Source organism: Peromyscus eremicus, chromosome 7 (genome assembly GCF_949786415.1).
Source record: "Peromyscus eremicus chromosome 7, PerEre_H2_v1, whole genome shotgun sequence".
Lineage (NCBI taxonomy): Eukaryota > Metazoa > Chordata > Mammalia > Rodentia > Cricetidae > Peromyscus > Peromyscus eremicus.
In genome coordinates this window covers 90,947,149-90,970,883 of record NC_081422.1, presented here as the reverse complement: position 1 = coordinate 90,970,883, position 23,735 = coordinate 90,947,149, and the positions used below count along the sequence as shown (strand labels likewise).

At 44.7% G+C, this 23,735-nt stretch overlaps 1 protein-coding gene across 3 annotated transcripts in view; it reads left to right on the top strand.

Moving 5' to 3' along the window:
* Positions 1-16,083, top strand: part of Zbtb38 (zinc finger and BTB domain containing 38) — a 38,464-nt gene extending 22,381 nt beyond the window's left edge. For 2 of the 3 annotated variants that reach the window (XM_059268403.1, XM_059268402.1), the window contains exon 3: positions 9,791-16,083. In XM_059268403.1, coding sequence (XP_059124386.1) covers positions 9,791-13,363 — 3,573 coding nt within the window. In that variant the 3' untranslated portion in view covers positions 13,364-16,083. Of the gene's footprint in view, positions 1-1,762; positions 1,918-9,790 lie in introns of those variants that run through there. The other variant, XM_059268404.1, reaches the window with a different exon arrangement.
* The last annotated feature ends 7,652 nt before the right edge of the window (positions 16,084-23,735 follow it).

Here is a 23,735-nt window from a genome sequence, read left to right as displayed (position 1 = left end):
AGCCATCCCTAGGCAGTATCTGAACAACGGTGCTGTGAAGGTGGGAGCATATAGAAGAGATGCCCGTGACTTCAGAGCCAGGCCTGAAGCGTGGGAGGAGCCATCCCTAGGCAGTATCTGAACAAGGGTGCTGTGAAGGTTCCAGGACCAGAAGAAACCTGGCAGACGGGAGAAGCAAAGGGAGCCTGTGTGGAGCAGGAATGAACAAGCGAGTCGGGGAGAATGGGGCACCCCATGGGATAACGCAGTGCCCACAGGCTGCAGAAAAGCCTGGATTTTATCCCAAGATGGAGAAAGGCCTCCGAAGGCTTTTAGCATGAATCAGCCAGATCTCTCTGTCTTTGTGCTCTATACAAAGGGTTAGGTGTATGAGTGCTTCTACCATAGTCAATTAGGCAGGTCACAGTTTAGTTCTCTAGCTGCTTGCTGACATTCACTGAATCACTAATGCATGCTGAATACTTCACTTACTGGGCTGTGTCCGAATTCCTACTCTGTGCTAAGTGATGTATTTGCTGGGTTATCTTTGACAGTCACTGAACTCCCTACTGTGCGTTGTGATGCACTTGATGGTGTGTGTGTGTGTGTGTGTGTGTGTGTGTGTGTGTGTGTGTGATTTCATTCCCTCTGCCCAGTTCCTACTTTCCAGGAAGAATCGCATGAACTATGATTCCACTGTCTTGGGTTGAGTCCCCAGGACCAAGCACAAAAGACCTGGGGAAGGTCAGGGAGCAATAGGTTCAGATTGACTAGCACCAAAGCAGCAGCTGGTGCGCTGTCCATTTTAGGATAACCTGTCCTTGCCACTTGTGAAATGTGCATTCTTGTTTAGAAGCCAGAATGTGCAACAGTTCTTCCCTCTACCCACCCTCAGGGACAGCAGTCAAGTGAGAAAGGAAGGGCCAGCCTCCACTCATTCAGCCAGCCCTTTAAGTTCACAGGAAAACAGTATTTGCCCTTTGAAAACCAACTACCTGGATAGACAGCTCATTCTTGCAGTGAGACATTTCAGAGAACAGGAACTTGTCCTAAGGAACAATATTCAGATTGTAAATGCTTTCAACATTTGGGGCTATTGAATGCTGGTGGAATTTGCTGAAACCAGGACATAGAACTCCGAGGGCTTAGGAGACAGCCTCTGAGCCTGTTTGCCAGGTTTCTCAAGCCAGCAGGTGTCTGGGCAAGCTTGATCCTGAGATGAACCCATGGTAGGCAGGCCATCCTAAACTGCTCCATTTCAACAAGAAAAAAGAGCCCACGAACCTGTTCCCCTTTCGTCTTTATAAAGAAGCAACCCCAAACGGTTAGGCAGGCCTACTGCATCACCCACGAATCCGACACTACCCGTTCTCACAGTCAGTGCACGCAACTACAGGTCTGGAGGCCCGCTGTTTACCTACTCACCACAGTGGGTGAGGTTGCCCCAGCCAGCCACCCCTGTGTGGAGTGCATTCAGTAGTTCACGACATCATCACTCTGAGTTTCAGGTCAGAAAAGGAACTTCCCTTGTCGCGCCGTGTCACCTTGAATTGGATAGCTTTCAGTGTATTGCAGCCTGGCACACACAGCTTGTCCGTGCCCTGCTGGAACCCATTTTGAAGACAAAATCAAAAGGATGTTCCTCTTCCTAGACACAGTTCTGCCCTATAAAGGGCTTCTGTTTTGTAATCTGTTTTCGAGATCTGGTGCTTGTGTTTCTAACACCCCATCACGTGTGGTCTGACGTAGACCTCACCGTGACTATGAGCAAATGCACTGCGAGGATGTGTGTGGGATGGCGGAGCCAGCTCCCTGCAGCAAACCGTCCTTTGTTAGAAAATTTCCATAGGGCCTTGCAACCCCACACAGTGGATTCTGCTTCCATAGGCCTGCGCTGGCTGGATATGGAATGTGAGTTTGACTTTTGCAGGATTCCAGGTCAGTATCCTCATACAGAGCATTCTTTTTTTAGTTAGGGTTGATTTCTAAGTTTCTTTTTATAGAACACGACTTGCAGTAGAGAGGGGAGAAAGCTGTTTGTCGGTTCAACTCTATTTTATTTATGTTAGGAACTGAGTTGTCGGAGGGCTGGCAGGAAGGCTCGGCCTTCTTTGATCGGAAGATTTAGCAAACCCGAGTCCAGACCGGCTCTGGAGAGCAGCCTTCCCCTGGGAAGGGCCGCTTCCTCCTCCTCTGTCATGTCTTAAAGGTTTACCGATAAAACATAACAGACTTCAGGAGTTGGGGAGATGGCTCATAGGATAAAACGTTTATTTTGCAAGCTTGAGGGCCTGAGTTTGGATCCCCAATACTTATGTGGCATGAACCCGTAACTATAGTGCTGGGGGGAATAGACAGAAAATAGCTAGAGTTCACTGTCTAGCCTGATTGGTAACCTTCATATTCAGTGAGTGACCCTGTCTCTAAAAAAGCAAGGTAGAGAATAATAGAGGAGGACCCTGCTGTCCCTGGTCTCCTCATATGCACAGATAGGGACCGTGTACATGCATACGTGCGTGCGTGCGTGCACAAACACACACACACACACACACACACACACACACACACACACATGCACACCAAACACCAGATTTTAATGGCAAGTCCTATAAAGAGGTACATTGATAATTCTAAGTGTTTTTCCCTCTGTATGTTTTGATAGAATTGTCTTAACTGGTTATAGGGAAAGAAGCTTTACTTAATTAAGCTGGAAATACTGGGAAGTAATGGTTGCATCATTTCCAAGAATTATTTTCTTGTTTTCAAATTCAGTCAGGGAACAAAGGCCTAAAAACAGCATCCTGGATAGGATGATGTGGGGCCTGATTTTTAAATAAATGAGTGGACAGAATCATTTGAACAGAAGATTGTTGTGACCAAAGTAGTTCTTGAGACTTAGAAAACAAGATGTAAGCAGTAGTAAATTGTACAAACAGAACAAGATGGCAACCGTGCCAATCAAAGAGCAGCTTTCCCTGAGACTGGTCAGGGGTGGCCCCGGGGTCTACCTGGCCCCGGGGTCCACCCACCTGCTTAGCCATACTCAAATCCAAAGAGAATTTGGAAACACCTCTTCACTCACCTCAAGGTGGGAAACAGCGTGCCTCTGTGGGCATGGCTCCATCCCTCACCCCTCAGTTTCCCTACCTGTCTCCCTGGGATTTCCGCTTTGTGTCTTACTTTGAGTCACTTTATGTTGAATTCTTTTAGGCATACATATGATTTTCTTTTTATTGAGTAAAATAAAATTAATTTCCTAGAGGCAAAAATTATTTCAAAGTATTATGAATGTTGCCTTACAGACTAGCACAGTAATTTCAAAGTTTTTGTCTTAGGATATACTTACACTCGTTTTATTTATGCATATGAGTGTTTTGCCTGCATGTATGTCTGTGTACCGCTCGCATGCCTGGTGCTCACAGAGGCCAGAAGGTGTCAGATCCCCTAGACCTGGAGTTATAGATGGTTGTGAGCTGCCATGAAGCGAGGTCCTGTGGAAAAGCAAGTGCTCTTAACCACTGAGCCATCTCTTCAGCCCCTGGACTTATCATTGAAGGTTCAAAGAGGTTTTGTTCATCTGAGGTCTGTCACTATTTACCATATTCAAAAATTCAAATGAGTATTTAAAAACTCATGCAAAATGACTTTGGTCAACCTAATTAAACAATAAAGTAGCATTTCACTTAAAATGATGATTGTGTGAAATAAATAAACCAGTAAGAAGAGTGGTATTATATTTTGTCAAATATCTTCAATTTTGGCTTAGTAGAAAGACAACTTGATTTTCACATCTGTTCCTATATCCAGTTGTAATACAGCATATTCATTAGTTGAAGTATATAAAGAAATTCAACTTTGCACAAACAAGTAGTTGGAAAAGAGGGTTTCTCTTAATAGCCTTTCTAGTTAACTGTGGACAGTCTTTGATATTACACCAAAATTTGAAATGATGTTCCTTAAAAGTTAGTTGCAACAAGGACTTTGAATCTTGCATACTTTATTACTTTGTAAGTCTACTAGTCTCTTTTGCACCTTTTAGCACATGCATTATTTTTTTTAATGCATTGGTCATTAGAAAATACTGGTCCCTTGAGTTAGGTCAACCTTCCAGATTTGCTAAATAATATCCAAAAAAACATACTCGCTCACATCACTATCAGCCTCATGAGAAGAATCACTCTGTATTGTGAAATGTGGCTTCCAAAATTTAAATTTCACATGAAAACAAAATCTTATTGATAGCAAAATACCTATGCCCATGAAATGACAGGGGATCTTAGTCTGTTTTCAAAACTGTAATAGCTGCAGTCTGTCTATCGGTGATTCTCTTAAAACGGTATTCCAGCACAAAAGATTAGTCTGGTTAAGCCCACAACTCAAAAAACTACCCAGTTGCTTTTCTTGGAGGCAGTTATGCTTCAATATGCACTTTTAAATATTTTACATGTACTGCTTTGTTTTATCACACAGAATCCGTACACACACACACACACACACACACACACACACACACACACACACACACGTGCGCGCGCGCCTCAAGGTTAAAAGTTAATCAAATGATTCATTTTCAGTCCTTCCATTGATTACCTGTGCATGATGTCTGCTGAGGGCCGGCACCTGTCATTGCCATTGCTGGTCTATACTTTTCAATATACTGAAAAACACAAATAATATCTCTATGTCACTACAAATGGAGTTTTGACCTCACAAATCAAGAAAATGTCTTAGGAAACCTAGAGGCCCTTGAAACATGCTTAAAAACTGCCAAGCTAAAGGATGCAGGAATAAAATTGTCAAGAACTAATTTTTATTTTCCTCTTTCTTTTGCTCTGGCTAAATAGAGTTGAGCTCACTTTGGCCTGATTTTTAAGGCTTTAACTCAGGAAGTTCTGTTTGCACATATGTAAATACAGACATTTGCTTAAATTGCTCTCTGCTCATCATCAACATAGGCAGCTTGCATGTGCTGTACAGGGATAGAGAGTACAAAGATGGGCAACATCGTTTCTGCACTGTGGGGCTCATCAGGAAAGATGCATGTGAACAAACATCTTCCCAGCTCCGATGTGGGCATGAACACACAACCAGAAATCCTGCAAGAGGGAGGCTGCCCAGGTGAGGGATTACTTGAGATGGGTATGTCTAAAGACTGCCAAGTAGGAGAGCTCCAGGCTGGAGACGCAGACCTCGAAGAGAAAGCATGAAGCCCACAGGAAGTAGGTCTTCCAACGCTATGAGAAACGTGGTCCATGAAAAGGAAGGTGTGCTGACTGGACCTCTGGATGTGGGGGTGAGAGGCTGGGATGGAGAAGGGACTCCTGCCCCCGACTGTTCGAATATTTACCATGAGCTGAGATTTATTTTCTTTTTTATGAGGTAGATAATTCTGGAGCTGTGGCTGTAGCTCAGTCAGTAGAGTGTGCTCCACAAACATGAAGACCCAAGTTTGCTACCCATTACCCTTATAAGAAAGTTGGGCATGCTTGCAATCCCGGCACTGAGGATACAGAGTCAGATAATATCCCTGGGACTTGCCTAGCCTAAAACAATGAGCCCTGAGTCCCAGTGAGATACCTTGTCTCAAAAATCAAGGTGGATGGCTCCTTAGGAACAACACCTGAGATTGACCTTTGACCTCTTCATGGTCATGCACTCGCATACCATGTACACCCCCAATGTATGCATCTGCACACACACATTAACACACAAGGTAGTTAATTTTGAAAACAAATATAGCAGAATAATTTTATTAGTCATTTACTTATTTGTTATATCTAGCTTTTTGGCTTTTGGGGGGGAGGGGGTGGACAGGGTTTCTCTGTGTAGCCTTGGATGTTCTGGAACTCACTCTGTAGACCAGGCTGGCCTCGAACTCACAGAGATCCACCTGCCTCTGCCTCCCAGGTGCTGGGATTAAAGGCGTGCATCACCACTGCCCAGTTTATCTAGAACATTTTTATTAGCCCTTTAAGATATTTTTTATTTTACATGTATGAATGCTTTGCCTGCATGTATGCCTGTGCACCACATGTGTGTCTAGTGCCCACAGAGGCCAGAAGAAGGCATCAGATTCCCCAGAACTGGAGTTTCAGATAATTGTGAGCCACCATGTGGGTGCTGGGAATTGAACATGGGTTCTCTAGAAAAGCAGCCAGTGCTCTTAACTGCTGAACCAGCCCCCCTTTTTAGCCTTTTCATGTTTCTCTATTTTTTCTCAGTAGCACTTCCAAGAATAGTGAACTTGTTGCATGAAACTTTAAGAAAACAGTTTAAAAAATTACGTGTAAATTAAACCTCATCTTTCTGACTTACACTGTTCTATTCCAAAATCTGTTGTGAGCCTTCCATCTGCAAAGGCTCCTCTGAATTCTGGTTTAAGTTACTCTCTGTGTTTAAGAAACGTGGAGGGTTTGTTGTGAGGGCTTACATCTCTAATGTCCGAGAACTCCTCCCCTTCAGTGCTACGTCCCCGTTGGTCTACTTCCTGTTTCTTCTTCTGCTGCTGCTGTGACAAAGCCACTGAAGGGCTGGTGAGAGGGCTCATCCGACAAAGGCACTTGCCCTACAAGCCTAGTGACCTGAGCTGTCTCTGCAGCCTGTGTAATGCTAGGAGAGAGCGGAATCCACGAAGTTGTCCTTTGACCGCCGCGTGTATACCATGACACATGTATCACCCTCCACATCACACACACAGAATAATGATTTTTTTTTAAATTAAAACAATTTCAACTTCCAAGGGAGTTATTCCAACTTGTAGTTCAAGGAGCCTCTCCGTCATGGAGGAGATGGAAAGGCATGGGCCCTTGAGGCAGCTGTCACATTGCATCCCCGATGCTACCCTTTAGATGCATTTCTCCACTTGCACAGTCCAAGCTCCCAAACAAAGAGTGGTGCCATCCACAGTGGGCAGGTCTCCCACTCTCAGTGGAATTGAGACGACCTCCCACAGGCATGTCCAGAGGCCGGCCTCCCAGGTGATTGTGGATTCCGTCAAGTTGAAGATAGTAGTCGTCACACTTCTTGTTCTTAGTGCTCTAACCACGGTTACTAAGAAAAGCTGATTGGCCACGAATGCTCAGGCAGTAATGTATGTATGCCGGGGACATGGCTACATGGCACCAGGCCTTGCCAAGCCGCTGGCAACTGCAGTCCTACCTAATCCTTCCTGCTTTTCAAGGAGAGACATGTCATTTTTCGTGTATGTGTGTGTGTCTGTGTGTCTGTGTGTGTGCGTGCATGCACGCGCGTGTTCAGAGAAGTTAAATAGGATAAGATTATGAACCTGTGGAGAAAGTAGATCTATAGGGAGTATTTCTGCTGTCCATTTTTACTGGTAGAAACAATCACCCACACACAATTCCAGAAAGATTAAGTTAGAGACAAGGCAAAGCAAAGTAGAACTAAAGTTAGATAAAGAAACCGAAACAATGGTCACACCAGAAACCCCAGCTAGGAGCGGCTGCATAAGTGACCGAAGGCCTGCGCTTCCTCGTTTCCAGAACTAAAGCTGGTGAGCGCATATGTCGTTTCTTTGTCAGAACTGAAGGATTCATAGGAAGATGCCCTTTCCCTGGCACCAAAAGTGATACAAAAATTTATCAAATGATGCTTGTGTAAAGGAGCTAAATCGCACAATGGGGCCCAGCTTATAACAGACCCTTTACAAAAAAGTTAAGAGGAGTTTTTGTGTGGACATCTGGTCCCACTGAATAGATGTCATGAGCTAAATGCTATATAGACTCCAGGACTGGCAAGACATTGCCACTGGCAGCTAGAGAAATATTGCCGAGTTGTATGCTTTCTGGAGACTGTATAGACTGATGGCGTAGGGAGGGGAGCTAGAGGCTGCATGGTGAGTATGTCTTGGAGACCAGACAAGGGTATTGTTTCACATTTAGATGCAAGGAGGAATTGCCGAGAGTGAGAACTGTGAGTTACTGTCTGCATTTTTTTTTAAAGGGGAAGGTACTGGAACAGTACAGATTGTATCATGTGAAGTCAGGGTCTTCATCTCATGTGTATCTTAGGTCACTGTGTGCTGTGTATTTGTTACTGTGGACAAGTGTAAAGGCTGCTGCGGTGGCCACTAGGGTGTCAGTAGGCCCTGGTTATCCCAGGTTCACAGTACAACATACAGAGAATGACAAGATTATTCAACGCCCCCCCCCAACACACACACAGTGGTGTAAGAATGTGTGGTCTGTCTTAATTGTCAGCTTGATTGGGCTGAGAAGGATGTAGGAGATTTGTAAAGCGTGGCCCAGGATGTCGCAGAAAGGATAAGAGGGGAAGACCCACCTGAATGTGGGCAGCACCAGGCTGGGGGCTTGACTAGAGTAAAAGGGGGTCAGCTAACCAGGGCTCCTTTGTCTCCTCCCTCTGCCTCTCCCCTTCCCTCCTCCTCCCACCACGTGTCAGCTGCCCTGTTCGGTCACACTCTTCCAAGATCAACTAAAACCTCTGAACCACTGTTGCTGGGACTTTTTCACAGCACCAGCAAGTCTAACTAAAGAGAGTGGGTTCTGCATGCTGCATGCACAGCATCCTTAGACCTTCCAAGGAGAGTGTGTTACGCATGCTGCATGCACAGCATCCTTAGACCATCCGGGAGCCATCATGCCTTTCATTCATTCTGCTGTAGGAAGCCGTGATGAGACCCATTAGCAGAGACTTAGAAACGCACTTTCCTGGTTTAGGGTCTTGTCATCTCTGTTTGCCTTCATTTTAAAACCTCTGGTCTTGTCTGATTATAATGAAGGAGAAATCAAAGTGGTCTGGTTCTCAGCAGGTCGTGTGGAGAGGAGCCAGGTGTCCCTGGTGGTCAGACTCAGTCTGCCCCTCAGAGGGAAGCTCATCGGAGGAATGAGTTAGATATGGCTCCTTCCATTCTTGCTGTTTCTCTGAGCAGATACCTCACATAAACGTACCACTCACTTATGGGAAACTTAAAAATAAGTTAGATTATTTCTGCTTTATGAATTATGTTTGGATCAGATTGTTAAGGTTATCTTTGAAAACATATAAAAGAGGCTGGGGGTATGGCTCAATGGTAAAGCCATTGACCAGCATGTAGAGGCCAGAGATTCAGTCCTCAGCAACATATGCACACCACACCACCCCCACTCCGCACCCCCCACTTCTGAACCCCCATCAAATGTAGCTAGGTGTGTTGTTACATGCACACCCTTACTCCCAATACTTAGGAAGCAGAGGCAGGCCTATCTCTGTGAATTCAGTTCTAGCCTGGCCTACATATCTAGTCAGTAGGACTTGGGATATGACTCACCTAGCATGTGTGTGTGATAGCCTAGCTTTAATCCCCAGATCCTTTGTGGGGGAGGGGATTTCAAAGAAGGCAGAGGCAGGTGGATCTCTGAGTCTAGATAACAATAGGACCGTGTCTTAAGGGGAAAGTCAGATGAACAGAGGATGCTTCTAAAAGACCATGATGCCACTAAGCTCTAGAGTCTCAGAGAAGCAGCCAAGTGGGGAGACCCTTTCTGCTTGGACATACAGAAACTTGCCCTCCCCATATTTGGACACACACACATAGCCAAGACTTCACAGCAGGCAGGGGAAGGAGTCCTGGGAGGATTTCCAACTACAGCTACTAGCAATGGCATGAGAAACAGTCTGGGGCAAGAAGATTGGGCTTCTAATGTTGACCTCCAGGTCTTAGGAAGAGCAACAGGATGAGATAAAAGTCTGAGTTTTCATGTGAAAAACAGTTTTCCCCAGAAGTATCAAACAGCCTAGAAATGAACAAGTCACTGATGGAAGGCCCCTGACCGTTTGTTTCTTGTTTCAGATGACAGTCATGTCCCTCTCCAGGGACCTCAAGGACGACTTTCACAGTGACACGGTGCTCTCCATCTTAAACGAGCAGCGCATCCGGGGCATTTTATGTGATGTCACCATCATTGTGGAAGACACCAAGTTTAAAGCCCACAGCAATGTCTTGGCTGCCTCAAGCCTTTATTTCAAAAATATATTTTGGAGCCATACGATCTGTATTTCCAGCCACGTCCTGGAGCTGGATGATCTGAAAGCCGAAGTGTTTACAGAAATACTTAATTATATCTACAGCTCCACTGTTGTGGTCAAGAGACAGGAAACTGTCACTGATCTTGCAGCTGCGGGGAAAAAGCTGGGAATATCATTCTTGGAAGACCTTAGTGACCGCAACTTCTCAAATTCCCCAGGTCCCTATGTAGTCTGCATTACTGAAAAGGGCGTGGTTAAAGAAGAAAAAAATGAAAAAAGGCACGAAGAACCAGCTGTTACCAATGGGCCAAGGATCACAAATGCATTTTCCATCATTGAAACAGAAAATAGTAATAACATGTTTTCTCCACTGGACTTGAGGGCAAGCTTCAAAAAGGTGTCTGATTCCATGAGAACTGCCAGCCTCTGCCAGGAGAGGACCAGCGTCTGCCACGAGGCAGAGCCTGTCCGCACGCTTGCTGAACATTCGTATGCCGTTTCTTCCATCACTGAGGCTTACAGGAGTCAGCCTGTGCGGGAACCCGACAGCAGTTTATCTGGTAAAACAGGAAAAGAAAATGACGAAGCGCTTGCCACAAAAGCAAAGCCATGCCGAAAGCCAAAGACCCCAACCCAGGATTCTGACTCAACTACAGAAAATGCACCACTGCTTCCAGTAACCAACCCAGAAGTTAATGACGAGACAAGTCCACAGCCAGCTCCAATTCTGCCACACTCAAAACCTCCCAGCAATGAAGGAGAGGTCCATTTTCCCAGGGAAGAGGAAAAGCAGCCCCCTGATATTCCGGGTCCAACAGCGGCAGAGGCCCCGCCCCTTGTTTATAATTGCAGTTGCTGTTCCAAATCCTTTGACAGCAGCACGCTGCTCAGTGCCCACATGCAGCTCCACAAGCCAGCCCAGGAGCCTTTGGTATGCAAGTACTGCAACAAGCAGTTCACCACCCTCAACAGGTTGGATCGGCATGAACAGATCTGTATGAGGTCTAGCCACGTGCCCATCCCAGGAGAAACCCAACCGTTTTTAGAAAACTATCCCACTATTGGACAAAATGGAAGTGCATTCACAAGTGCAGAATCCTTAGTACCAGAAAACAGGATGGGTGAACTTCCCAGCGCTGGGAGTGCCTTGCCAGACACGGACCACATGGTGAAATTTGTGAACGGGCAGATGCTCTACAGTTGCACTGTGTGCAAACGTAGTTATGTGACTTTATCCAGCCTCCGAAGGCATGCGAATGTGCACTCATGGAGAAGAACATACCCTTGCCATTACTGCAACAAGGTCTTCGCCCTGGCCGAGTACAGGACGCGGCATGAAATCTGGCACACTGGAGAGAGGCGCTACCAGTGCATATTTTGTCTCGAAACGTTTATGACCTACTACATACTAAAAAACCATCAGAAGTCTTTCCATGCCATAGATCACAGACTCTCCATCAACAAAAAAACTGCAAACGGAGGCTTGAAGCCTCCTGTCTATCCATACAAACTTTACAGGCTCTTGCCTATGAGATGCAAGAGGGCACCTTATAAGAGCTTCCGGAATTCTTCCTACGCAAGTTCTCGAGAAAACAGTCAAAGGAGTGAGTCTGCGCCGGATACATTTGTTGTTCTGAATCTGCAAAGCTCTGAAATGCCCACACTGAACTTACAAGATGGCAGAAACACCTTGACCAGAAGCCCCGCCATCCCAGTGGAAACACCTTCACATGAGGGCACACCCACTCCTGCCCAAGTGAAAAATACAGAAGGCTTTAAGTGGAAAAAGGAGGCACTGAAAACTGGCCTTGTCAAGCACTTTGATTCAACTGAGGCGTCAGTTTCTTCCACTGGAAACTCTGTCAGTGCCAGCCTCCAGGCAGAGCCCACCCGTGTTTCATCTGTGGGGAAGGGCAGTGAGCACTCAGCCTCTGTGATCAGCTACAGTGGCTCGGTGCCCTCTGTCATTGTGCACAGCAGCCAGTTTTCATCCGTGATCAAGCACAGCAACACGGTTGCTGCCCTGACCAGCAACCACGAAGCCCCGTCACAACCAGTCATCAGTCCGTCCCTGAGAGAGGATAGCAGGCCTGAGGCAGAGAAAGCCAGCAAACTTGCAAGCAGACCCAAAAGTGTTAAGGAGAAAAAGAAAGCTATTCCATGTAACAAGGGAGAAATAACAGAGGAGGCGAAATACATTGCTGATCATGGCGGGTCTTTGGGCAAAACCACTGATGTCGTCGAAGGAACCAGTAAAATCGAAACTTACATTGCAAAACCTGCTCTGCCAGGCACCTCCACAAACAGCAACGTTGCACCCCTTTGTCAAATAACAGTGAAAATTGGGAATGAAGCCATTGTGAAAAGGCACATCCTTGGGTCAAAGCTGTTTTACAGAAGAGGGAGAAAACCCAAGTATCAAATGCAGGAGGAGACGTTGCCTCAGGAGAGTGACCCAGAAACCCATGGGGACAGCCTTGGGCTTTGCCAGACTGAATGCGTAGAGATGAGTGAAGCGTTTGATGACGCGAGTGACCAGGATTCCACTGATAAGCCGTGGCGCCCGTACTACAACTACAAGCCCAAGAAGAAGTCCAAACAGTTGAGAAAAATGAGAAGAGTCAAGTGGAGGAAGGAGCACAGGAGCAGAAGCCCCAGCAGGAGGTGCAGATACCCAGCTGAACTGGATCGTGCAGAGGTGAAGCCACCTCCGGATAAGGCTTTGGAAGAAGAAGAAAATAAAGAGATGCCCAAGCTACAGTGTGAGCTCTGTGATGGCGACAAAGCAGCAGGGGCGGAAGCGGAAGGCAAGCCCCACCAACATCTCACGTTGAAGCCTTACATCTGCGAGCTCTGTGCAAAGCAGTTCCAGAGCCCCTCCACTCTCAAGATGCACATGAGATGCCACACTGGAGAGAAGCCATACCAGTGCAAGACCTGTGGGCGGTGCTTCTCAGTGCAAGGAAACTTACAGAAACACGAGCGCATCCACCTGGGCGTGAAGGAGTTCATCTGTCAGTATTGCAACAAGGCGTTCACGTTGAACGAGACTCTCAAAATCCACGAGAGAATCCACACTGGGGAAAAACGTTACCACTGTCAGTTCTGCTTTCAGGGTTTTTTGTATCTTTCCACAAAAAGGAATCATGAGCGGAGGCATGTTCGGGAGCATGATGGGAAAGGCTTTGCTTGTTTCCAATGCCCCAAAATATGCAAAACAGCTGCTGCCCTCAGAATGCACCAGAAGAAACATTTATTCAAGATCTTAAGTAAGCAGGAAAAAATAGGTGACATGTGCCATGAAAACTCAGATCTCTTGGAGAGTCAACTGGGCACTGATTCGGAAGACAGTGACCAAAAGGATGATATACAAACCTTTGCTGAAAATGTTGAGTGACAACAGCAGTTAGAAAAGGCCTCAAAAAGTTGTTTGTGAGATTGTTTTTCAGTTTTTTTAAGTTTAGTTTTGTTCACTTAATAGTCACAAGGAGTGGGGGAGGGGTTAATTCTCATGTGTGTAAACTCAAAAAAAAAAAAAAAAAAAAAAAGGATCCTAGCACGTACTTTGGGTTTGGGTTTTACCATTCACTTCACACAGAGTGCATAAAAACCAAAACAGCTGAGTTCTCTAAGGACCCAAGTGTTTGTGAAGGCTAATGAAGTTCTGAGCTGTGGTATTTTGAACAGTGAAAAAAAGCAGCTGAATTTTAGCCTGATTTAAAACTTTCCTGTGAGCGCTAATGAGGACTGCTGAACTGTTGTTAGTCACTGGAGAAAACAAGGGTCAGAATCATGAAAACGGCATCTCTGAGATGAGTGTGTTAAATGCTAACTGAGCTATGACAGTATTTATTCCCATCCAGTTTCTGCACTATTAATCTTTGTTTAAATTAATGGGTATTTACAAAATACTTAACAATATAACTGAAAATATGTAATGGGTAGCCTAAAGTAGGACATTCATACATTATCTAGAACTACTCTTCTGCAACATAAACCTTGTAAAATACATATATGAATCACTATAACTTTTAACTGTCTGTGACCCTTGTAGAGAACCATAATGAGCAATAGACCTGCAAATAATGAGGACTGATGTCGAAATCAGTAGAGCATTTGGAATCTGACTTATGAGCATGTGTGTGCTTCTCAATGGAATGCTGTGCTATTCTCTTAAAGTATGGCTGAGCTGTTATTAGAACTGGTCTACTCAAGTCACACAAAACATAAGTCATGCCTTATCTATGGGGAAAGCCTTCCCACAATTACCTGAGATTACCTATGCCGTATAATCCTTTGCAGTGGCCACACCTCAGAGAATGAAGAATGGTCAAATTCTTCTGAACTCTATGCAGTCTTCCAGTCATCCCAAGGCCATGGATGTTGGGGGCTATTCCACACAGACTTAAGGGGTCATATAATCTTGATGTCTCCCATTCTACTGAAGGAGTATGCAAGAGGTTGAGTACAAGACATACCTCTGTGCTAATGAAGTTTCAGGCACTTGGAAACAGCAGAAAGTCTAATGCCTCAATTGTACACCTTCTTGGAGATGATGCAGCCCACAGGTACATACTAGCTAAAAGGACAACAGAAGCCCCTCCCCCACTGGTGACATGAGCACAAGGGGAAGTGATGACCTTCCTTGCCTCAAACAGCAGCATTGTTTCTGAGGGATGGGGAGATAGGAGGTGCAGGGACAGGGTTCTGCTCCTTACTAACAGGACTCAGAAGCATCCACAAAGCCAGATGCTGTCCTCATGTTTGCAGACATCTAGTTCCCTAGATGTCAAAGCCTCACTTATGTTTCTAAATCGCTTTTTATATTGATGCAAACTGTCGCCAGACATTGCCCTCAAAAGTCCATTTGCCCTTCAGGATGATCTTTCATGTGGACTAGTATCTTGATAAGCTGGAACTCATGATTCTTACTGTTAAAACTGCCAGAATCGGAGGGAGGGAGGGAGAGAGGGAGAGCACATTCCTATCTTCCTTCAATCACCAGTGTGAGCAGAATTCAGAACAGTTCGAGAGTGGCCAGCAGCCACTCCTGTTCCCTGGATTTGGTAGATGGAAATGCAGGAAGGCTGTCATTATGGCTGGAAGGTTGTCATTATGAAGAAGTAGCTCAGAGGACTCCAATTTCTTCCAACAAATGTTGTGGTGTGTCCATGAAGAAGATTTAGTGTGGTTTGGGGTAGGCAAGAAAACATTTAAACACCCAGGAAAAAGGACATGATTCAAGGTGACCTTTTTATACTGTAGTTGTTAAGCAACTCCAATATTGTATCTGCATTTATCATTTGTTCATCTACTTTCACCTACATACAGTATTATATACTAGAGGAAAATGGGGAAATGCAAACCAATTCAACTTTATTTTATCCATTGTATATATGTACACCCACACCATTCACTTGTGTTTTGTTAAGGATGTAGTCACAAAGGGCTTATGAAAATCACTTTTGAATTAATAATTAGATGACAAGCAATCCTATGATCCACTAATTTGTTCTATCTCAGTTAAGATTATAAAGCAATCAGTTATGTATTTAAGTTGTTTTGATTTAACTACAAATATGAAGTTATATGTACTAATGTCTCCCAGCCCTTATATGTGGATATTTTTTAAGTGGACTTGTATGCTGATAATTATAGACCAAAGTAAATATGGCAGAATATTTATACATAAAAAATAATTTTGCAAATATTTTCTATAATTGTATTATTCATTTAAAATGTTGATAGCTTGTGTTAGTTTCAGGGAGGGGTGTATATTTTGATAAAATACTTGACTTTGTAATTCTGTATATTCTATACAATTTATAGCAGAGCCATTTTAAGACAACTGGTTACATTTTTTTTGATTGTGAAAATGTTATGAGTGGTGTTTAAGTATGCATCGAGTACATAACGACCAAGTAGAATTAAAGTAAGTGTAAACAGTGAACATACTGTATGCTGTACAAGATACATTTGTCATTTGCTGTTTTAGCATCTGTATTTTGGTTAGAAGATATTATTAAATGCAGATGTTAAGGATTGGAAAGGTCTAATTTTATTTTTAGAAATAATATAAATTTCTTTTGCTTGATTAAAATAGCTTATTCCTACATTGTCTCCTTTTAAATGTCTTAGTGTTAATTCTTTTATGCAGCTGTTTCATCCTTGTGAGTCATGGCTTTGTTGCACACAATACTCATTCAATATAATTGTTTCCTTGCGTACATTTCATGGAACCTACATGCTTAGGACTTATAAACTGTGATATTAACAAAATGCAGACCAGACATGGTGGTGCACACCTTCAATCCCAGCACTCAGGAGGTAGAGGCAGGTGGATCTCTGAGTTTGAAGCCAGCTGGTCTATATAACGAGTTCCAGGCCAGCCAGAGGTACCAAAAACAACAAAAAAACTGAGTAAGAAACATTGAATGCTCTAGTAAATGAGTGTTGGGATCAGCCTGATGTGATGACAGTATCTCAGAGTGAAATACTCACTTGAAAGTATTCTGGTCTCACAGAGAACAAATTATATTTACTGAATCCCAGGCTCTTAGCAGTGTCTTTAAATCTAGGCTTTCATTATCAACCCCGGTTCTGAAGAGAACCCCATTACCTATTTTGTAGTGAATTTGAAACAGTTCCCCAGCTTTACAGGGTAATGGTTTGCCTGATTCCAAAGTCCATATGTTTGAACTTTCTCAGCCTTTTTAATAAAAATGTGTATAGCAAACTGGAGAGTGCAGGGACAAGACAGTCTGGCAGCTTTGGAATGTTCTAGAGGCTTCTGTGGAGTGGGCCGAAGGAGGCTGTGTCTAACTCAGTGTCATATGTCCTTAGCCGCTCTTATGGTCTAGAGATACTGCCCCCATAAAACCTGTTTCCAGAGTGTCTGTTGGACTGTGTTTTTCAGACAATGGCGTGAAGTTATCATTTCATGCCGCTGTCAGCCGGAAATCTGTCACATGAAGAAAAGTGTTCCATTGCCACAGACTACACTCCTAACCTTAGCTGGCCGTCCTGTGGCAAATGCAGTCAGTCATAAGGGGAAATGTGGAAAGAGGGTTCCGAGGGCCAGAGAATACAACCCCCCGACACCAGCAAAGAAATTCACATTTTTTTAATTACCAGTGGTTTCTTGCTGCATCGCTTTTCTATCTGAAGGGCAAACAAACCAGATTTACCCAAAAACTGATAACTGCTATCTACTAAAAACCAACTGCATTATCTAGTAGCGGCATGATGGTACAGACCTTTTATCCTAGCTGGGAGGCAGAGGCAGGTGGATGTCTGTGAGTTAGAGACCAGGCTGGTCTACATAGTGAGTTCCAGGATGGCCAGAACTATTCAGACCCTGTCTCAAAAAGTAAAAGCTGGTAGTAATTAAAGTACACACATTAAAAGCATTTAAAATAAGTCAGGTTAGGCAATACCATCACCTCGTTGATGTGGCTTTCCTCCATCGCCCATCGATCTCTTTGCAAGGATGCTTCCAGCTTGGATTTTGTCCGTATCAGAACTTCTTACCCTCCCTCTCACCAGCCCCTGGCCATCTATTGACTTTTCCTTCCAGATAGAGCTGCTTTTTCCCTCCCTGGTCTGTACCCTGTGGCCCCAATTCTCCTAGAAATATGGTCACTGAGCAGGTATGTTGGCATGCAGTAATCTCTCCAATTATAGACAATGGATAGGAAACCTAGTCATGTCAGAAATGCTATGTTTATTATTTGGCAATAGTAAAGGCATCAATACTATAGTAAATGTTTTCGTGGGCGAAGGAGATAGCTCAGTTAGTAAAAACGACTGCAATCAAGTCTAACAGCTGAGGCCCCCATGGTGGAAGGAGAGAACTGACTCCCACAGGTTGCCCTCTGACCTCCACACATGAGCTGTGGCACAACACACACACACACACACACACACACACACACACACACCACACACATACACACACACACACACACACACACACAATTTTTTTTTATTTTTATTTATTTATTTATTTTTGGTTTTCAAGACAGGGTTTCTCTGTGTAGCTTTGGAGCCTGCCCTGGAACTCACTCTGTAACCCAGGCTGGCCTTGAACTCACAGAGATTCACCTTTCTCTGCCTCCTGAGTGCTGGGATTAAAGGCATGTGCCACCACCGCCCGGCTTAAATATTTTTAATGTTCCTAAAAAAATCAAGGTTAGTCTTCTGATAAAAGTTATGCCTTTTGAGTAATAATAGGTGTAGGTATTTTTTGCCTAACATTCAAAACTTTTGTAGGTAGAGATTTTAAAAGATGGATCAATGCTAACATATATAGAATTCTTTTCTGGCTGTTGTTTGGTTTTGATTTGGGTTTTTTTAAAACAGGATCTGGCTATGTAGCCCAGGGTTGCCTCAAGTCTAAGATCCTCCTCCTTCCACTCCCCACATGCTCTGATTACAGGTGGGCCTGAATGCTGTGGGATATTTGTACACTGTGTAAAAGATATATTGCTCTCATTGGTATAATAAAGAGCTGAATGGCCAATAGCTAGGCAGGAGTTATAGGCGGGACTTCCGGGCAGAGACAGAGGAAGTAGGAGGAATCTAGATGCAGAGGGAGTTGGACATACAGAATGAAAGAAAGGTAAAAAGCCATGAGGCAAAACATAGATTAATATAAATGGGTTAGTTTAAGTTATAAGAGTTAGTGGGGCAAGCCTAAGCTGAGGCTAAACTTTCATAATTAATAATCAATCTCCATGTTGTTATTTATGAACTGGAGGCCCAAAGAAAAATCCATCTACACCTTAATATACTTAATTCTTAGTATTATGCATTTGGGTAGGCTTGGGCCATAAAAATGAGAGGCAGCATGTATGTTCCAGGTACTTAAGTCTTATGAAGGAGACTGATGAAGCAACAGAGAATTAGGAAATTGACCCTGAGCTCCTAAGGGTTCAAAACCAGAGCAGAGAGAAGTTCTGAGGGAGCCCCAACCTTTACAGGTCAGGTCCAAGTTGGTATGATTGGAACAAAGGAGCCATAGGTAGATGTAAACTGTTCAAAAAGTCTGTGGGTAAGCCTGCTGGACAGGCAGGCAAAGGACACATAGTAGGTCTCTGTGGACCTTAGCACAGCATTGAACTTCTTTCTCTTCTAACACACAGGGCTGTGGTGGAACTGGGGAGGGACTGAGTAGGAGGGGACATGGGCCGAGAGGTACCAAAAGTCCCAAACAAGGTGAGGCCCTTTGGAGGGCTGGTGCAGCAAGGGAAAGTACCTGGTGCTTTTGAGAGAATCACTCTTCCTGTGGTGTAGTGAATAGACCACCAGAGAGGACAGGGCCAGAGACAAGAGAGCAGATGAGAGATTGAGAATGGGTGGGTGGGAGGTGGAAGTGACTTAGATGAGGCTGAAAATGGAAAACAGAAGAACGTTAGAAATAGTAAGGGCATGTCACATTCTGGACATATATTTTTAGATCTTTCAATGTGGAAATTTTCAAATGTGCACCTCCCAAGTACCCATAATCCTATGCCAACAATTAGTTACCAATTATAGTTTAGTTATCTCTCCCCAGCTCTCCCTTTTCACTGTATTATTTTAAAGTAGGGCCTGGCCTGGACAGCATACCATTTCATATGACTAATGCCCCAGGCTTATTCTAACAAGTAAATAGCATGCTGGAGAGATGGCTCAGCAGTTAGGAGCACTGGCTGCTCTTTCAGAGGACCCGGGTTCAAGTCTCAGCACCCACTTGGCAGCTCACAACCATCTGTAACTCCAGTTCCAAGGGATCTGACATCCTCTTCTGGCCTTCTTGGGCACCAGGAATGTGTGTAGTGGTGCCCATACATACAACGCTCATATACATAAAATAAGAAATAAATCTAAAAACATTTTTTAATTAATAGTTACCATCACAGGAGATAGCTGTCAGTAAAGTACTTCCCACTCAAGGCTGACGACTTGAGTCTGGATTCTGAGCACGCATGTAAAAAAGCTGCATGCATATACCTTGTCTCTGCTCTGGGGAAGCAGAGACAAATCGATCCCCAAGACTCGCTAGCCAGCCAGCCTAGCCAAATCAGTGAGCTCCAGGTTCAGTGAGAGACCCTGACTCAAAAAGTGAGGTGGAGCATCATGAAGACACCTGACATCAACCTCTGTCCTCTGCGTGGGAGTACACAGTCATGCCTAGCCTGGTCTACATAATGAAACACTGTGTCGTCGTCGTCCCCCCTCCCCCCCCCCCCCCACCCGCCGCTCAAAAAAAAGTCACTGTGTCTGAATGTGGAAAATGCCTTGAAAGGCTGTGGTGGGTCAAAAGCAGCCATTAGAAAGTGACTGTGAAAGGTGATAGTGGATCAGATTATACGTCTGCAGCGACTGGGGAGATATTTAGGAGGTAAAATCAGCAGGACTTGGTGTTGGGTTGGATTTGAGACATGAGGGTTAGGGAGGGATCAGGGATCATCTTTTGGCAATGAAAGACGTCCCCCGTGAAGCCTCGATGCGAAAGGAGCCAGAGTTCCAGAGAACTCCAGTATCTGAAAGATGAGTCAATAAACGCTCCACTCAAACGGGTCACCTATGGAGAAGGCCAAAGCTTAGAAGAGAGTCAGAGTCTGTGGGACAAGCCAGTCTCTGGAGAGATCAAGTTCCTTCAGTGCTCTCTGCTACATAATATCACAGCCTGAAAGTCAGTCAATTACACTCACACATCCTGGTCCCTCTACCAGAAGGGCAAGGAATTGACGTGTCAGCTAGAAAATTTCACGTGAGCTGCCAGGCATTGCCACAGCAAAGCTGACTCATCTCTGGAATGGCTGCTTTCTCTCCCACACTCTAACAACCTGACACCATATACAGGAGGAGAATAGGACGTAATTAAGACCGTTAGGCCTGATATATAGCTTTTAAATATTCAGACAAATGGTATACAGAACTCCAGCTGTATACTTCTCTCTGTAAAATTGGGGTTGGGGAGGGGTTGGCTGTCACCACTCCCACAAACTCCAGTCCTTTCATCACACTATGTCTGTGTACAGCTCCTGGCCATATTAAAATGTTCTCCTATGCCCGCAGTCATTTTTCAACACTTAATTGGAAAGGTTCTGCCTTGCGGTGCTGTTGGGAGATGGCCCCTTCGACCTCTGCTCTCTTTGTCTGGGACCTCACTGCTGCTCCGTGGGAGTGGATGAGATCCTGGATGAATGTGTGTTGTTGATGTGACCATAGCCTCAAACCCATGGGAATGACAAAGCCTTCCCCTTGTCCTTGTGCAGATGTTGATAGTGTGTGCAGAAAGGTATGGGCTCCAGCTTCCTTCTCCCCAATGTTTACAGCCGAGAAAGCTCCCCTATAGAGATCTCCTACCAGCATAAGCTAAACCTGCCTCCTCGTTCAGATATATATATATATATATATATATATATATATATATATATATATATAAACCACCTCTTCAATTCAGATGTACAAAATAAATGCACTGAGTTTCTGGGCTGCTGCTGGTGTGTCTCCATCAAAGCATACAGCCCGCCTGACCTCAGCTTTTCTGTATATATGTCTGTCTGTATGTATGTATGTATGTATGTATGCCCTTTCTCCATTCCCTCATTGTTCCAGTCAGGTCAACCCTACAGCCGTTTGGGTCTTGACATGCTCTCTGCGGAAACCATCCTCAACCTGGCCTCTGTGTCAAGCTCCATCCAGTAGAGTGGAGCCCAGAGCTGGTTTCCTCAGCACCATCCTCCCAGGAACTGTATAGTGATATCAAGGTGAGACACCTACTGAACAGCTGATCTGCCATCCAGGGTGACCAACATTCCAGTTTGCCCAAGATGGGCGCTGCTCCCAGTTTGCCCAAGATGGGCGCTGCTCCCAGCATGCATACCTTCAGCACTAAAACTAACACGGTTCTAGGCAAACTGGGATGGATGTTTGGTCACTGTAATGGGAAGTCTCTCTAGAAAGGTGGGACTCAAGGGGAAGGAATTAGCAATCATAACAGAAGGAGAAGTAACTGGGGGAACTTAAATCAACGAGAAGCAATGGGCCACAGAGAAATGTGCCCTGGCTCTACAGGTCTGGGCTGGGAGAATAGAGGGGATAACCAACCCCAGGGTTCACTTGCAGGTCCTACTGGAGTCCTTCAGTCAACTCACATGGATCCATCCACTCCTGGTTCTCTGAAGGGCTGAGCACAAAAGGCTGCCCACACAAGGCATTTCCCCCAGAATTTTTAAGAGTCCAAAGTGCTGGTCTTTCCAAGTCTTCTCAGTGTGGTGGATACCTGTGGGTTTTCCTGCTGAGCCCTTTCCTATTTTTACTAGGAAAGCCCCTAAATTTCCTTCAGAAGCCACCCTTGCCCTCTCCTTCAGCAGCCCCGCTTTACAAACATATCTGAAATCAGGATCAGGTGATTGGGGCCTGAGTAGGATCTCACCAAGAACCTTTCTGGTGAGACAGAAACGATTGTTCGCCATATGGAAAGGATAGACAGTCTAGTATTACAAGATCAACAACATACTGAATATAGATTGAAGGTCCCATAAGAGTATAACGGAGCTGAAAAATTCTTAGCACTTAGTGACGACACAGTAGCCATTAGAAAGACCATCAAAGCCCCAATGCTACTCAGGAGCTTTTGGTGAATCTGGTACAAGCACACCTACATCAGCGCCACCTGTGTAAAAACAGCCACACAATTCTATATGGTACACAGTACTTGATAGTGGTCATAAACTACTGGATCAGTTACTTTTCTCATCACATGGCCACATGATACTTGACAGAATCAAGGAAGGGAGATTTACTTTACCCTACAAGTTCAGGGGCTAGGATCCGTCATCGAAGGGAAGACATGGGAACTGACGGGTGGTTTGTCCATATCTTGGTGGATCAGGTAGCAGAAAGGTCTCAACTGAAAACAGTTCTCAAAGGCCCACTCCCAGGAGCCCACCTTGGCCAGCCAGGCCCCACAATCTCTTGAAATGACACCACCAGCTGCAGACCATGAACCTATGGAGGACACTGGATTCAAACAGTAACAGCTGTGTTACTGGTCTATACATCCGCTATGCTATACTTCTTATGGTTATTTTGGAGTGTGTTTGTATGTGTTAAAGTTGTGAAAAATATACCAGTAAGGCCAGCAACAGCCCTCATACATCTCATGTTCACCATTTTTCTCCATTGCATCAAGAGGCCACATCCAGCAATCAACCTATGCTATCTAATTTTGTGCATGTAGGAAGTTCATACAAGAAGTTTGCCTAATGACGTATCTCAGAGATTATCACATCCTTAAGTGACACAAACCATCATAGGCTTTGAGCAAAGCTGGATCCAAGGCTTCACACAGCAATATTCTCACTCTCTCTATCTCTGCCCCCCCTTCTCCCTGCATACTTCCGTCTGGGTTGGCTTCAGTACAACATTGCTTCTCCCAGTTGATGGCAAAGATGTCTAGACTTAGCACAATAAAGCTCTCCAGCCAAAGAAAAAGTAGGAGCTGGAAAAATGCCACAGTGGGTCATTCATTTGAAAGCCCGAACACCTGGATTCCGTCTCCAGAATCCACACTGGAAGGAGAGAGCTGACTCCTGTAGTTGCCCTCTGCCTCCCACGTCTGTGCTAGGACATGCACATGCGCTGTGCTGCTGAGTTTTTACTGTCAACACAACCTAAAGTCACATGGAGAGAGAGATCATAGAAAGAAGAATTGTCTATGTCAAATTGGGTTATGGGCATGTCTTTGGGGCTCATCTTGATTGATGATTGATGCA